This window comes from Saccostrea echinata, unplaced genomic scaffold (assembly GCF_033153115.1).
Source record: "Saccostrea echinata isolate AGI-Se365-2 ecotype Australia unplaced genomic scaffold, CSIRO_AGI_Sech_v1 ptg000015l, whole genome shotgun sequence".
NCBI lineage: Eukaryota > Metazoa > Mollusca > Bivalvia > Ostreida > Ostreidae > Saccostrea > Saccostrea echinata.
In genome coordinates, this window is record NW_026889764.1 from 13385 (window position 1) to 30017 (window position 16633).

Below are 16633 nucleotides of genomic sequence, written 5' to 3' on the forward strand. Positions count from 1 at the left end.
GACCTTCAAGGTTGAAATGTTCCCCAACGGCTTCATTGAGTTTTTGGTCCTAATGGTAAAACGGTGATTATTGACTCTCCTGCGGAGATCTCCTGTTTCACCAACATACTGTTTGGAGCAAACTTTGCAACTGATGAGATAAATGCAGTTGTCTGTTTGACAGGACAAGTTCCCTAGTATTTTGTAGCTGCGGCCTGTAACGGGGCTGTTTCTTTTACAAAGACTCCTTTATTGAAATGCAACTAACATACTTGTAAGGCGTCATGATCTTCCAAATGCCTCGTGCGGTCTCCTTTCTACACACAAGAAAGTGTAATCGCGTGACAAACAACATCTCAAGGAAATACCAATTTCATTAGCATTATCATATAAGAAAAGACATCGGTAAATGTAAATATTCCAGTATGAAGTTAGAAGCTTTTGATAAAAACTCAGGTCTTCTTACAATATATCATTTTAGATTTAGACAAAGCATGCAATTATAAGAAAAAACTATACCAAATTGGTCATATTTCATTTAAAAATTAAAAAGAAAATGTTCAAATAAGAGAACACACGAATATCGATTGACTGACCATGAAAAAAATTGGGCACGGTTTCCATGAAAATTCAAGTTTTCATATTACATCGTAAACTATATATTTTTTTTAATCTGTAACATTAAGAATTCTTTATCATTTTCAGATGCCAAGACATAAAGATTGTATTAAATATCCATCAAAGTGCTCAGAAGTATTCCTCATCTTTTATAATGTAATTTTAAAATGAAATACAGATCATATTCTTATTTTAACCAACTTATATCTTTTTCTTTTAGATAACAATTAATCTCCACCCCCCCCCCCCACAAAAAAAAAAAAATGATAATAATAAATGAATTAATAAATTTTCAAAATATTTACCTCTGGAAAGAAAAAAACAACATTTCTTAAACTAAATAGGGTATAGATCCTGCAAGTGGTAATCACCCTCCCCATCCCTGTAGATGTACGTCTGATGCTATATAAGGTTATGCTTAATATTTTGGATATGGACATACTCAGAGAGTCATCTACCACCTGTGTTAACAATTTTGTATTCAATTTTGATTGCCGGCAAATTGTAAAACACAGGATCCTGAGAAGTTGGACCTTTCCAGGGTAGTTCACTCCACACTTTAAGTCTCTGACCAAATATCCCATCTCATTGTTTGAATTTGAATTTGATACTTTTCGTGTACACTTCATAGGCATTTATTGTTTCATTACTATATAAACTTAGAGATTTTGCTGCACACACAGTACACAGTAAGATATTGTGTATTCTAGCTGCAAACGAAGCTAGTTATATAATAAGCTATCTATAATATCATTGTCATAAGCGAAGTACATTCGAACAACTACAATGATTGGTTGTTAGTTTGCTTTATGGGAAAAACAACTTTTTGAGAGGTCATAGCCACTACATCAATGTACTCGGTTTATAGGAACATTGAGCAGTGACATTTTTTCTCACCAGTTTCTCCTTTTTTCACCTGACCTCTGTTTACACGATTTTATCCAAAGGACCCAGCTCTACGTCCTGCAATGGGATTCGAGTCCGTGAAGTAAGGATTAATCCCTCTTCTCCGCCACTCTAGAATAAAGCAAGACCTTCATTCTCACCACTGCACCACGCAAGCGACCGTCCACACTTATTGTTTACTTCAATTTAATTAACGAAAAAGTATGAAGGTAATGACTATAGATCTGTGTCATATAATTTCAACTCATGTACGTGTATTTTAGCAATGTTCAGATAATACAAATTTATTAAGTCTGCAAATGATCATTCTCTATAAGGCCATTTTGCGGCTTACAATGACTTCAAATTTTCAAATAGCTATTTTCCCTTTAAACTGCATAAGTCAGTAGGCTAACTTTCCAATTTAATGATAAATGTTGAGTGGTTAATGAAACAATAGTATTTGTTATGAATAGGGTTACAAGCTAAGGTACTATTGTTCCGTATTAGCCTTAGGGTAATGGAAAAACTAAAGATAGTAGGTGTGTTAGGTAACTCCTACACATGTCATAACCACCTTTAGCCAATACCAAAAGGACTCTATATGAAAAGAGTAAATTCTGGTCCCTCAGAAGCAACTTTTTAAAATGTGATTCAGATATGCATAATTGTTTTTATACATTAGAGATTATATTAGAGATATTTCCAATATATTTTTCACTTTTATATGCACTCACAGGCTGTAAATGACGTCAGAAATTATTTTATTTGTGGAATCCAATCAAAATAAGTCAAGAACATGCCTTTTTCTTGATGTTTTTCTTATGGGAAACACAGAGCGCAGCTTTGAATATACAAAAATTCTTTCTGTTAGTAATTAGCCTTAAATAGGTACATCTTTGGTAAAATATTTAGTTTGTTCAAGTCTGCGCTCAATATTTCTGAAAGAAAAACTGCTTGAAATAAAAGTAGTTTTATACAAAATATGCTAAAATAGCAAGAAAAAGTGAACTTTATAAATTCATATTTCTAAACTAATGGCATTTTGATCAAATTGAAATCGACGAATAAAGGTCATGTGCATAGCTATGCAAAGTAAAGCTATATATAAAGTAAAACTAAGATATTCATTTTAAAGGTCCATTTGAGATCCTTATCGTCTATTGCTCTTTGCATATAAACTTCTTATTAACATAAAAAGTGAATACCAAATCATGAGTTTGGTTAAAGGTGGTTATGATATGTAAGTAAAAACGTTTTGCTTCATTTTTACGATATTTGCAGGAAAAAATAACTACTCACGAACAGCAATTCTGTCTTGGAAAATAAAATGCCAGAGAGGAGCGTGGTTCTTAAATGTAACATGTGATTGATAATTGACTGTTGCTTTACGCCATTTCAGAATTTTTCAACCAGATAAAGAAATCGTCCACTAAAGATAAAGTGTAACAATTTTTGATTTATGCAAGGTTTCATTATTGACCAACGTCTACCATGGGACGGGGCCTCCTTTTTAAAGATAATATCCAAAAGACCCATGACTTTTTCTTTTTAATGCTGAGGACTTAGCAAAGGAACTGTCCCTACCCTTGTTAAACACCTTAGTTTTTGACGTGGCACTGAAAGAGAATTTAACTCTAAGGTTTCAAGATTGAAAAAGGAGCGTCAAACCTTTAGGATCCATCTTGTACCTGGGATAATGTAGAAGACTGTTAGTCCCTGGAAATACTAAAACTTCTGATATGCACAGTAAAAGGAGGGGGGGGGGGGGGGCAAGGTCCTCGACTTATACATGTTTGTGTATTATAGTTTAGATAGCATTTTTTTTTAATTAAATATATTGTTTTACATGCGTAATTAAATGAAATCAAAGCAATTCTTACCATTATTTAATAATATGACATATTTTTTTAAGACAACCGTTCAGGGTTTTATGTATTGACTATTTATATGAATAGTAAACATGTACTTCCAATACTATTTTCATTCTGTAAATTAATGAATTCTTAATTTTTTGCAAATGTATAGTTTATTTTATTAATTGCAACTTAATTTCTTATTTAATCATGAACAAAATCCATTCAATGCTTTCAACATTTGATACACAACTTTTATAGTTCAATAGAAACTTAGAAAGCTCATTTCTTACTTGGGCATTTTATGCATAAAACTAGATACCACATCAATAGAAACAATACATTGTTACAATATACATGTAAATATATATGAAATAATACGAGGGTTGTTCGGAAAGTTCGTGTACTATGCCAGTCTTCGTTATACTATCTTCAAGAAATTTAAAATAAGCACATTCCCATATGTAAAAATATTCGATTTGTTGATGTATAAAGTTTCATTTCATGTGCTTTAATAGAATTCATGATATTTGATATTAAAATCAACACGTTTTGTAACCACGGAGCAAACTCAACAACACTGTAACGTCAAAAACGTATCGACTTGAGGTTCTCAAAAATACTATCGCTATACATTTCACACAGTATTGCCCAATACTAGTGCACTCATTAAAAACGTTTCTCTATCACTTGAAATCTATTTTGCTAATAATTGCACCAGTAGCATCCTTTTGTTTGTCAATGTTATATATTATTTTCACTGCACAAGTGTGCTTTCACAATATCAGAATCTGTGAAGCGCCAAACTCTTAGCGTGACTTTACTAACTTTTAAATGTTTAATAAGATTTTTACAGATAATCCGTTTTCTCACAGATCACCGCTTGTACCGCTTGTACCATGTACACACATTCATGGCTCGCTTTTGACATATTTCCTACTTCATCCGGCATTTTCAGGGTTTTTTTTTTCTGGAGTTTTCCAAAGTACAACACAAAATTATATGGTTAACTGCTGCTCCGATAAGTTCTACGACGTCATCTTTTTGCCTTTTTCAATGAGGACTACCTATCTTCTGAAACAGCTTTTTTTCAACCAAGCAAAATATTACGTCATAATTTGGGATCGGAAACGATGAAGCAATTCTTAATTTGAACGTGTTGAATTTTTCCGTTTTTGTCTCATTTTACAGATGATATGACTTCAGTCATTATTTAGTGTCTTCATTGTAAACTACAAAAAATTGACCTGATCCAGGGACCGATTTTCGCATTTTTTCAAGTCAAATAAGTTTGAAACAGACCACGATATTTAAAAAAAAAATTAATACACATCATTTGAATTTACTTTAGAAATATCTCTTCCATATTTGGATATAATATGACGTTAAGTAAAAAGGTTATGACGGTAGTCCACGAACTTTCCTAACAACCCTCGTACTTTTAATTAAATGCTAATTAAACATATATCAATATCATACGGTGTGCATCTTGTAAAGATTTACATTCAAAATATGCAAAATGTGAATGCATCAAAATTCTTGTCATAAAAATTATTTAAAGACTTAAATTAAACAATCTTCGAATTTATTACTTAAGTCTGATATTTACATTTACAAACAAGCATAGGAACTTAATGTAAACAGGCCTACCCTCAATTTTTCTTTAATTGACGGCCATTTGTGATCTCTAAATCACGTGACTTAGGTGATCGATGCTGAAAAACAAACATCAAAATCATGAATGAAAATTCATGATGCGGTACATGTGACTACATTACAGAAGGGATGAGAAATAATTTTACGAGGCATGAATTTAAAGTTTATGCAAACATGTCATGTAATACGAAAGACGTCATATACGCCATCATATGTCCTGGATGCAAAGAATATTACATTGGTGAGCCTGGCAACAGTCTCTATGTACGTGTACATAAGCGACAAATCAGAATACTTGAATATAGACAAATCCAGCTAAGTGCACACCTGAAAACTTGTGGAAAAACGATTTAACATTTTCCCTTTTTATAAACTCAGATGTGCCTGTGATATCCAGAGACGGGAAAAAGAAAAAAACATTTTATTTGTATTCCTAAGCCCAAAATTAATAATATCTTATAGGTTACCTATGATTTTCTCGAAATTTTTTCCAGATCATTGTAGTATTTTATCTATGACGTCAAAATATAGATATTAAATTTTCCACTTAGTTTAAGGTCATAATCATTATGTTACTGTTGTGTATAGATTTTTGTAATGTAAAGCTTCTGAAGATTTTTAATGAAAGCCCTAACGCTTTACGGAGGATTTTTTTTCGGAACGACCTGTTCCTTCCTCAGGACAAAGAAAAAAGTTAAGAAGTCATAAAAACAAAGGAAATAGAGAAGCAAAAACAACTAGCACTACTACTAAACTACCAAACACTAACTATTTACAATGTTACATGTTTAATTTGGAGTTTATAAACAGTTGTGAACAAATAAATCCGGAACGCTATGAATTGCGTCCGGTCTATCGGGTGTACTCTGGTGAAGTGTGATTTACATAATTGAACGAATTAATTATCGCTAATTAATTACGACCAACAGTAAATCGTACATTGTCTTATATATATATGTGCCCAAGGGAATGTCTTCTCACAAGAAATACACATGTGAAATATGCAAGGCATTGCACCAACAGAGGTTTTTCCAAAGGTCAAACGCCAAGGCTAATGTAAAGGGTATAAATTGTTGTTACACAAGGGGAAATCTTTCCAAAGGAATATACCTGTTAAGGATAATAGCTCTAGCGCTAACCATTCAAAAATTATGGCCAAGATTAAAGTATTTTTTAAAAGTAAGTCAAACTCAAAGACCAAGGTCAAATGGTTAAAATTGTTGGTATCAATGGGGAGGTCTTGTCACAAGAGATACACATGTGAAGTATGAAACCACTAGCTCCAAATATTCAAAAGTGTTGGCCAAGGTTAAAGTTTGGTAAAATTTTGCAAAAGTGGGACAAACTCCAGGGTCAATGTCAAAAGGTCAAATTGATACCCAAGAAAAATCTTGTCATAAGGAAAACACATGTGAAATATGAAAACCATACCTCCCACCAGTCAAAACTTATTGGCAAGGTTATAGTTTTTGCGGACAAACAGATAAACAGACAATCAGACAGATGAACAAAAAATATATGCCCCCGAATTCTCGATTACAGGAGCATATCAACTGCATTAAAATTAATGATAATAGGAATTCCTTTTTTAACGATGAGTTAAAAGAAAAAAAAATAGTTGATTCGCCTCTCATGGGACATATAAATCGAGTCTTTTCAATATGATTTCAAATTGAAAAGTTTTATGACAATTTTTAATACCTTACTGATTCTGATATTGCTATCCATAAATGTGCACGAAATAACAGGTTTAGATGTTATCTGAATATTCATTTGCATTTTTTTTGTGGTTTGTGAAAAGAGAGTTTATTCTGTGTGACAGTAAACATTTTCTGTATAAATTAAGCCCCGTCCCCATGTCTACAACATGAGATGTACAGTGTACCTTAAGCTTTTATGTAACATGTTTGCCCTATTAAATCCGACAATGTGAATATAAGCAAATAACTAGTAATTACCTCATCTGGCAATTTTACAAATCCCATGCTTTGAGAGGCAGATCTAGCAGTAGAATTTTTTTTTTGAATGACAGAGAAAATAATGTATGTATTAAATGTGGCATTGTTCTAAATGAATCATCCTTGCTTTAAGCTACGATTAAACTAGGATTTAGAGATTCTACTTAATTCGTTCAGCAGTTACTTGAGTACAAGTTATCAGGTTTTACATCTGGAGGAAAATCTGTGTACCAAAGTTGTTTTCTATTTTTTTTTTCTTAGCAATCGGATATTTAAACAGAGATGCGATGTAAATAAAACATATCAAAGAGAGAAAAAAAAAAAGACCAACATTGGATGAAAACGTTGCTTATCCCAGAAGCAGTTACAGTGTACTGCAATATTATCTAAATTTTCAGTGTGTTGGGCCAATCAAATCGCGCGATACACTGTTGTTTCTCAATCACTAATACTTAAGAAAATATAAAGTTCTAGTTAACACCGATGTCAAGAAAATTATCCGTCGAACCTGTTAAATGTAAGGTGGTCGATTTTATAATTTTTTATGGTTTAATGAGATTTTATGTTTGACAACAACAACAACAACAAAATCTGTATAACATTTTTTAAGCAAGGCTCAATATTTCATAGTATTCCTAGATTTAAACAGAACTGTGATGCAAACAAAACATATTAAAAATTGATTATGTCCCCAAACCAATTAAGTTTATACAATGTCAATTTTTAGTGGACCTAGCCAGTAGTGTGATACAATTTTGTCATCTCCTCTTCAGCATCCCCTATAGAAAGAGAGAGAGAAAAAAATAAACATGCAACATTGTACAAAAAATACTTACGGGTAATAAATGTCAAACTCCTTTCGATCACTGTTACTGAAGAAATATCAAAATCTAGTTAGCATACATCTCAAAAAATGATTCCTTGAACCTTTCAAATCACTGAAGGTTATCGCAGGATATTTATAGAGTCACCAAGGATAGAGGGCGTGGATATAATAATCATGCTTCAAATGTACTCAACATTTTCTGACAAATCGTTTGTGTGTTAATGTATCGGCTCCTTCGAAAATATGAATATGTATGAGGAAAAGATCCGGGGAATAGAATCTAGATCAGGTACTAACAGTCCTGTAAATGTTCTGAGTCTTAGACAAAATATGTAAAAAGAAAGAATATCATTTTTCTCCCTTACTGACAAAAATATTTTTTGTTTTTGGTTTTTTCAATATAATTAGAGGAAAATAAAAACTATAAGGAATTCGTACACAACGGAATTTACTGCATGCACTGGATTCATATTAATTTTTAGACACATCTCCCGTATTACTAATCCAGGTTCGTTGCCTGGCAGGCTGTTTTTCCTAAGTTGTGTTTGTAAAGCATGGCAACTTTTAAATTGGCCTGTACCTCTGCTCACGCTAAGAAAATAGCAGAAAAAATTGCTTTGCCGAAAAACAGGCTATCATCTACTATTACAGTTGGCAAAATGAAGGGAATGCTAATCTTGATATTGGTGCTAACTGGAACTTTATTTTGCTTACATTTAGCCATGTTTGAGAGCAAAATTGACTATTTTCATAAACCCACGGTAAGTATTATATTTTTTTTTTAATTTAGAATATATATATATATATATATATATATATATATATATATATATATATATATATATATATATATATATATATATATATATATATATATATATAATGAAGATTTTTTTTTTATTTTTCCTGGAAATTGAATTGTTCATATTTCTTTTCTTCTCTAGATCGTTTTTCAATTGATATATACTCTTCCTTAATTAATAATAATTTGCTTAATTTTTTTTCTTTTAATCTTTTACTTCCGTGCTGATTATTGTTACGTAAATTCCAATTTCTATATCTTATAATGGGCTTGGTAATTCTTATGTTATCCTAATCACTTTATAAAAAAGGGTCTTGCGCCTTAAACGTTTCTTTAAAATAAAACTTTCACTCTAGACCAACAAAGAAAAAAATATCGTTCATTTTCTGTTGCCCCGAAACTCAGTAAACTGAGGTCAAATCTTTTGCAAAAATCATTTTATCTTTATATATTTTGTGGGTGTACAAAAAAAGTAAACGTCACCAGTACGAACTTTGGGAGGAAATGCACTTATCGTCCGAATCACATTTTCTACTTTACAATAAAGATTTAAGATATAAATATGAATATAATAATTGTTATGATGTGCTAAACATTAAACCATACCCAAAAAAGTTTAAATTACATACTTTTTTAAAATTATATATAAAAAAATTCCTGTATCTCTGGGCGATTTTTGTTCGTGTTTTCAAATGGGGTTGCGCTGTGTAGGTTAGACGAAGATTTCTTTGTCTGTTTAATTCGGCTGGTCTCTTCCTTGCTTCTTTTTTTCACATATACCTTAAAAACTGCTTATGTCATTCAAACACTACGACCTTGAATATATCCAAGTGTTTCAAACAATTGTGTCTTCCAATGTACCTCTGTTGAGGTGAATTAAAGTTCCGAGCTACATTTTATCATATTCCAGTGCGCCGCCTGTGTCAATGCGGCGTCATTTTTTTTCAATAGTCAAGTTAAATTAAATAATCTATTAACAATAAATATAATAATTAGTATTGTTTATTGGACATTTTTTTCCTAGAACTTAAAATGCCTTCAAGAATTTTTATAATCAGGTCAGAAGACCATGCAGTGAGTTAGTCTTCTCAAACTAGCTATATTTTATCATCATTTTCAAAATGCTTTACCAGCTTAATATAATTTATTATTTTTTTTTTTTTTTGTGTAGACTCGATACATATACTTTTAACCACAAGATCATTTTAATGTTTGACCTTGTTTATTTCAACATGTATCTACACAGCATTTTGTTTCTATGTAAATCTTTAGTGATATTATACTAGTGATTTCTTTAATTAAATGTACCTTTGTGATGTGATACTTCCTAAAAATCATAATTTTGTTTGAAGTTGAAACCTTAAATTTTGACCAATAATAATGTCCAATATAATTCATAAATTAGCGATTTTTTTTTATCCTTGACAAAAAAACAGATATATTTACTTTTATACGAGATTCAAATAAAAAGATCAGCTAAACAATGACAATAACCAAAACTTAATCAAAATCTACCTTTGAAAGTGAATGATGAATAAATGTAATTAAAAATGTGTAAAATGAGTTTTGACTTCAGAATATGATGTCCTGTTAAAAAAATGTTTTCTGAACAAAAATCGGAAAAAGAACTTACCAGAAAAAAATATTTAAAAAAAAAATAATGTAATCTTAAGTAATTATAAAACATCATACTCACATGATGTAAAAGGGAAAAGTAATCAAATGTAATCAATTAATTTTGAAAATGGCTAAAATCTGCTTATCATCGATTATTTTTATAATTCAGAGTTATGGTAATTTTATCTATTACTTTGAAAATAATCTACCCCATCCTTGCTGTTCAATTCAATTTTTTGACAAGAATCTATCTCCTATTTCCAGTTAACTGAATTTTATTCTCTGCTCATTCTGATTTTTGTTTTTATATGATATTCTCCTAGCTTCCTGAGAGGTATATTAAATATCGACACAGTTCTTTCCTTACATTTTTTCCTTATGGTGGTCGTCTTTCTCATGATATAAGTATATACCAAATGATACATTTGTTGAAAGCTTTTGATCCCCCCCTCACCACCCCAAAGAGAGGTTAATGCGGCGTATACCCTATGACACCTCTTCTGGTCTCATTAATTGTAGTCTGTACAAGTGTAGCAACACGGGACTTCAACTCAGATTTTATTTGTCATTTAGCAGAGAATAATTCCTGACCGGAAGTAAATTTTTCAGATTTTTTTTCAATATTTCAAAATGGCATGAGATAACAAATCATTCCTAAAAATTTGGCTGAAAATCATCTGTAGTTTTTAAGATATCGCGATTTGAAAAGGTCAAATAAAAATAAAAACGAAAATAATAATAAAAATAATAATAATAATAATAACTAGAAACTTATTGCCATGGCAAAAAGAAGGTCTTAGGTCCCTTCTCCGTCATGAGAGAAATTGATTCCTCACTTATAACACTATCTGTATTACGTTTTGCATTCCTTTAAACTCCTTTATACATGAAATACTATAAAACGTAAATTGTAAAATATATCGCATAATTCGAACGGAAAATTATACCGGATATAATTTCAAAGATGCAGTTTATATTTCAGCTGAAAAAGAAGGTACAAAAAAAAAAAAATCAGATATTCCGGGGATTGAGTCCAGGTCCCCCGCGTGAAAATTGAACACGCTTACTATCAAGACCATTTCTTATACGAGTCTCCATTATCCTTAGTAAAATTATTAAAAAATATTGAGAGCTAAAAAAGTTGAAAAATTCAACTTTTTTAATTCGCTTCCGATAGCGACTGGAACTATTGACACACATATAAAGGCAACTCTACAATTCTATAAGTCATGTTCTATCATCTCTAATAAGTCTCCAGCTCAAATCTTTAGCTGTTCTTTAGATCTGCCGCGGAAAAAAATCCATTTAAAAATCAGGAAACTGCCCGTAACATCGAACAAGAAGTGAGTTTTCCAAAATGTTTTCAAAAGTAACAATGGCTTTTTAAAATGCATCATCCCTGAAACTTTGACGTAAGTCCACTGAATAGTTCTCGAGATATCGCGTGCATAATGTTTTTTTAAAAAAAATATTAATAATAATTATTATATTTATTATCAGTTTTCAAACAAATTATATGTTATGCTTTCTGAGAAGAGCCTCTACTAACCCTACTAATATCATCGAAATATATTGAAAAACAAAACATTTGAAAAATTCGATTCTTTAAATTTGCTTCCCGTAGCGATCGGAAGTAGTGACGACACACGAAAAGGAGATTCTGGTAATCTAGAAGACATGGTCTTTAATCTCTTATTAGTCTTCAGTTCATAACTTGACCAAAATTTGGAACCAGAAGAGAATTTTCCAAATTTTACTTGTGATAACAAAGTCCATATGATAACTCATTTTTTTGTGTGAAAGTTTCATTGAAAACTACTGAATACTTTATCTATAAAATCGATTATTAATCGATTACACTCATTTTTGCCCTGTAATCGATTATAATCGATTACTTTGGAAGATGTAATCGATTAATAATCGATTACTTCCAAGTTTTTATCACTTCAAATATCAAATCAATATTTAAATGGTTAATGTTGTCATTATCCACTGAAGTTTGAATGTGTTCGTGCAGTTTCAGTGCAGATATTTTAAGGTTTTATTCTGGCTAACATTCTCACTAAATGCCCAAATGAGAGATTCTCTACCATGGAAATTGAATTTCTTTCAACCTTGGATCTGAACCTCCATATTTATTGACTTGTTGCAAAAATTATTTAATATTTTATTCTGAATTACTTAATTAGAAGTATTTGGGCTGCCCGTATGGTGACAGTACACATTAAACATTCCTGTATGTGTCTTTTTCAAGAAAATAAGTAAATTAGAACGAACTCTTAGTAATAAACATGTAAATTAAATGTGTCTTTAAGTAATTTAACTAATAACACAATTCCATTCTGCATTAAAATAAGTGTTTTGAGAGCTATTAATTGTTTTAATAATATTGTTTGTTTTCATTGGAATGAAAGTTAAACACTAGGTAGTTCACAGTTTACACCTCACATCTGCAAATCAGAGATGTCTCAGTCAATTAATTAGCCAATTAAGATAAGAAAACACAGTGACTCATTCCCTCTCTTACAGACGCTGATAACCTCTCACTGATAAAAAAAAAAAAAAAAAAAAAAAAAAAAAAAGCAACCTTATAATCTTGAATGAAAACACGAGAATGCTTTTGCGAATTTTAAAGTTACTAACACACAAGTTTAAAGTTATTTAAACAATTTCAGATATGAATAAGTATTTCCATCTTCTTCTTTTCCGAGTACAATGTAGTTTATTTATCAAATCATTTATATTTAAGACAGTACTTAAGGTCAAGTTCTAGTAAATGACTTTAGAATAGATTTTTAGTGCTAGATCCATTATGACGTCATAATCAATTTTAACTTTATTATTCCCGTACTTTACGGCTCTAGTAGAATTTTGTAGAAAATAAAGTACTTTCATGGAATTCAATTTGAAATCATGTGAAAAGTAATCCCGGAATCTATATCTAATTTAATATTATTTTAAAGAAGAGGCCAAGAACATATAAATTATCGTTTTCTGAGAGACTGTAGGCAATCTGGATGCATTTCTTTGTCTGATATGGAAAAAAACTCCCATATTCATGACTGGTTTTCTTAATTTTTCATTGAAAATAACAGTTCAAAATGTGATTTTTCGTCTTGTTCATCTACAAATTATGCCCCTAAACACCTTATTTGACCAAGCTAAAGTTATAAAGCACCATTAAAAGAATTTATTTCTTAATTTTGAGAAATCTGTAGGCCCCTTTCATTTACTAGATCTTGACCTTAAATCTGTTTTTGCTAGTCATAATTTTCTATTACAAGATAAAGTTTTTCAACATTTGAAATATGAAAAAGGACATGCAGCAAAAAGGACAGTGGATCAAATGTAAAATCTAAAACTTGTTGCCATGGCAAGAAGAATGTCTTCCGTCCCTCCTGCGTCATCAGAGAAGTTCATTCCTCACTGACTCATAAAACTATCTTATAAAGTTGTTGATTCCTCTTAACTCCTTCATGCATGGAATGCAATAAAACGTAAATTGTAAAATATATAGGGTAATTCGAACGAAAACTAATACCAGTTATTAGGTTACTCTATCATCAGTGAAAATTTCATACTTCTATGATTGGTGGTTTTTGAGAAAACGCTCGGACAAAGTGGCCCTCCTAAAATCACTAAATTGCGGAAATCTCCGAACCGGAAGTGACGTCATCAAAATAAAAAAAGGTTCTAGATTTTTTATGTTCTACCAGACCTGAACGTTTCCTGAAAATCCATCGAGCCGTTTTCGAGAACTCGCGTGCACAAAATCGGTAAGAAAAATAATAATAACTAGAGCAAAGCTCGTTGCAAAGCAACGAGTAGGTCTTCGTCCGATTTTCAGAAGTACTGCTTGTAAGATGGATAAATGAAAGTAAAGTATTCGTTAAAAAGAAGGCCTCCAGACCAAAAATGATGTCGATCTGCATTTTGTTTTTTTATGATTGAAATCTATGATGATTTTCGTTAAATAAAGCAAATCAAGACTACTTCCGGTTTGACCGGAAGTCACCCCAATCGACAGAAAATTGGGTGAAAAGTCTTGGTTGAATTCAATTCTTTCGGTTTAGCTTTAAGTTGACAAAAGAGACGACACTCGACAGTAAATACAATCAGACGTCCTCTGTGACATATATAAATCAATTCAATACAGTGCTGCTATCCTATAAGTTGACAATCCTATCCTATCCTATCGTGAATCCTGCATCCACAATCCTATCCTGTGATTTCAGTCTAATCCTATCCTGTCCTATCCTGCTGCTCTCAGTTTTTTTTAATATTAAAGAGTTAATTTGACATAATGAAATATATATATATATATATATATATATATATATATATATATATATATATATATATATATATATATATATATATATATATATATATATATATATATATATATATATATATATATATATATATATAATGACATCAAATAAAAATCACTTATAGTAATGTAATGAATTTAAATGTAATAAATTTTAATGTTGAAAAAATAATCGAGATCGACATCCATTAATTTCCGACACCTCTCACGAATTAATTTGCGTGTAATTAGTTAAGATGTAAACAAAAGGATTGTAATAAAACGTAGGCAAGTATTGATCTAGCGAACATGTGAAGAAACTGGAACATCGGAAGAATTGAAGAAAACAAGAGGCCCATGGGCCTTAACGGTCACCTGAGTGTGATACAACAACTTAAAGGTTGTATAGAGTATAAAATGAACTGAAAGGTGAAGCTTTGTTGCCCAAAATCAAGAAAAATAGGGTGATCATGATCAACAAAATAATTGGTCTTAATATTCATTAACAGTTCATAAATTAGGCTCTAATCTGTTCCCCATTTATCACTATCACCGTGAAGTATATTAACAAATTATCAATGCTTCTGTACTATTTTAATTCCTTGTTGAAATATCTTACATTGGCCTTTCTTGGTCCTTCATGAACATTTAATAAGTTATTTTTGTCTCATTTGTATTTATCTACTACTTACAAGTCTATCTGAAAGTACTTTTTGCACCATACAATAAAAGTTTTATTCTATTTACCTTTCAAGTACATTATTTACAGTGATAAATTATCAAAAGTAAATGGCAAAGGGGAATAACTCCTCTCAGTAGAATACAAACTAATAGAGCCCTGGCCAGGACCAGAACACTTTACCAAATGGTCCAGATGTTCAAAAAGCTGGTAAGAATTCCCTTCCTTATAAAAACTTTTACTCTGTTTGCTTCAGATATGCCCAGGTGCGGAGAAGATTTTTAAAGAAATAATGCATTTTTACTACAGATTCACTATATTATCAATAGAGCCAACCTCCCTCCCCCCCCCCCCCCCCTAACTATCTATTTAGTTTGTTTCAATAATACCCAAGAGAAGAAGATTTTCAAAGAATTAATGCATTTTCATTGTATAATCAACAGAGCCCCACCTTAACACAAGAACCCCTGACCCAGAAGCCATGAAATTCACAAATTTGGAAGAGGCAGCTAAGCTCATCATAACTATGTACTTAGCTACTTTATTTAATACCCAGGAGCAGAGGAGATGATTTTTAAAGAATTAATGCATTTTCACTATATAATCAATAGAGCCCCGCCCTAACACAAGAACCCCTGACCCAGGGGCCATGAAATTCACAATTTTGGAAGAGGCACTCTTGCTCATCCTAACTATATACTTAGTTAGTTGATTTAATACCCAAGGGCAGAGAAGAAGATTTTCAAAGAACTAATGCATTTTCAATATATAAACAATAGAGCCCCGCCCTAACACCAGAACACTTGACCCTGGGGCCATGAATTTCACAATTTTGGAAGAGGCACTCTTACTCATCATAACTATATACTTAGTTAGTTTATCTAATACCCAGGATTAGAGAAGAAGATTTTCAAAGAAATAATGCACTTTCACTATATAATCTATATAGCCCGACCCTAGCACCAGAACCCCTGTCCCTGGGGCCATGAATTTCACAATTTTGGTAGAGGGCTCTGTGCTTATAACAATCATGCCAACAGTTTGACTGCTTGATGTCCAGGAGTAAAGAAGAAGATTTTTAAGATTTCATTAATATTGGTGGTTTTAGCCTCACCCCTCAGGCCCGAGGGGGAAAAGCAATTCACATTTTTTGTTCCCTTTCACCCATAGATGCTATATGCCAAAAACGGTTGAAATTGGTTGAGCGGTTTCAGAGAAGAAGCTGAAAATGTTTAAACGTTAACTCACGACGGACGACGGACGACAACGGATATCAATAGGTCACCTCAGTGACTCAGGTGACCTAAAAATATAGTTAAACTTTATTTGTGTTTAGTTTTACATACTAACAATGATCGGGAGACGTCACGGTATTTGTGATTTCTTTTCAAATTTGTTCTCTACGAATAGTAAATGGAGTTAAGATTAGAGAGTGAAAAAAGGGG

The 16633-nt window shown here is 31.6% G+C and overlaps 1 protein-coding gene and 1 long non-coding RNA gene across 2 annotated transcripts in view; one reads left to right on the forward strand and one right to left on the reverse strand.

Moving 5' to 3' along the window:
• Positions 1-893: 893 nt before the first annotated feature.
• On the reverse strand, positions 894-7845 carry LOC133187677 (uncharacterized). Its single transcript, XR_009721220.1, has 3 exons — positions 7789-7845; positions 4989-5053; positions 894-1614 (listed from the first exon to the last, which is right to left on the reverse strand). It is a non-coding gene; the product is annotated as an uncharacterized LOC133187677 (long non-coding RNA).
• Positions 7846-8149: 304 nt separating this feature from the next.
• LOC133187678 (uncharacterized) overlaps positions 8150-16633 on the forward strand; it is a 43615-nt gene continuing 35131 nt past the window's right edge. The window contains exon 1 of the mRNA XM_061323092.1: positions 8150-8539. Within this exon, the coding sequence (XP_061179076.1) occupies positions 8333-8539 (207 nt within the window). The 5' untranslated portion in view covers positions 8150-8332. The remainder of the gene's footprint in view (positions 8540-16633) is intronic.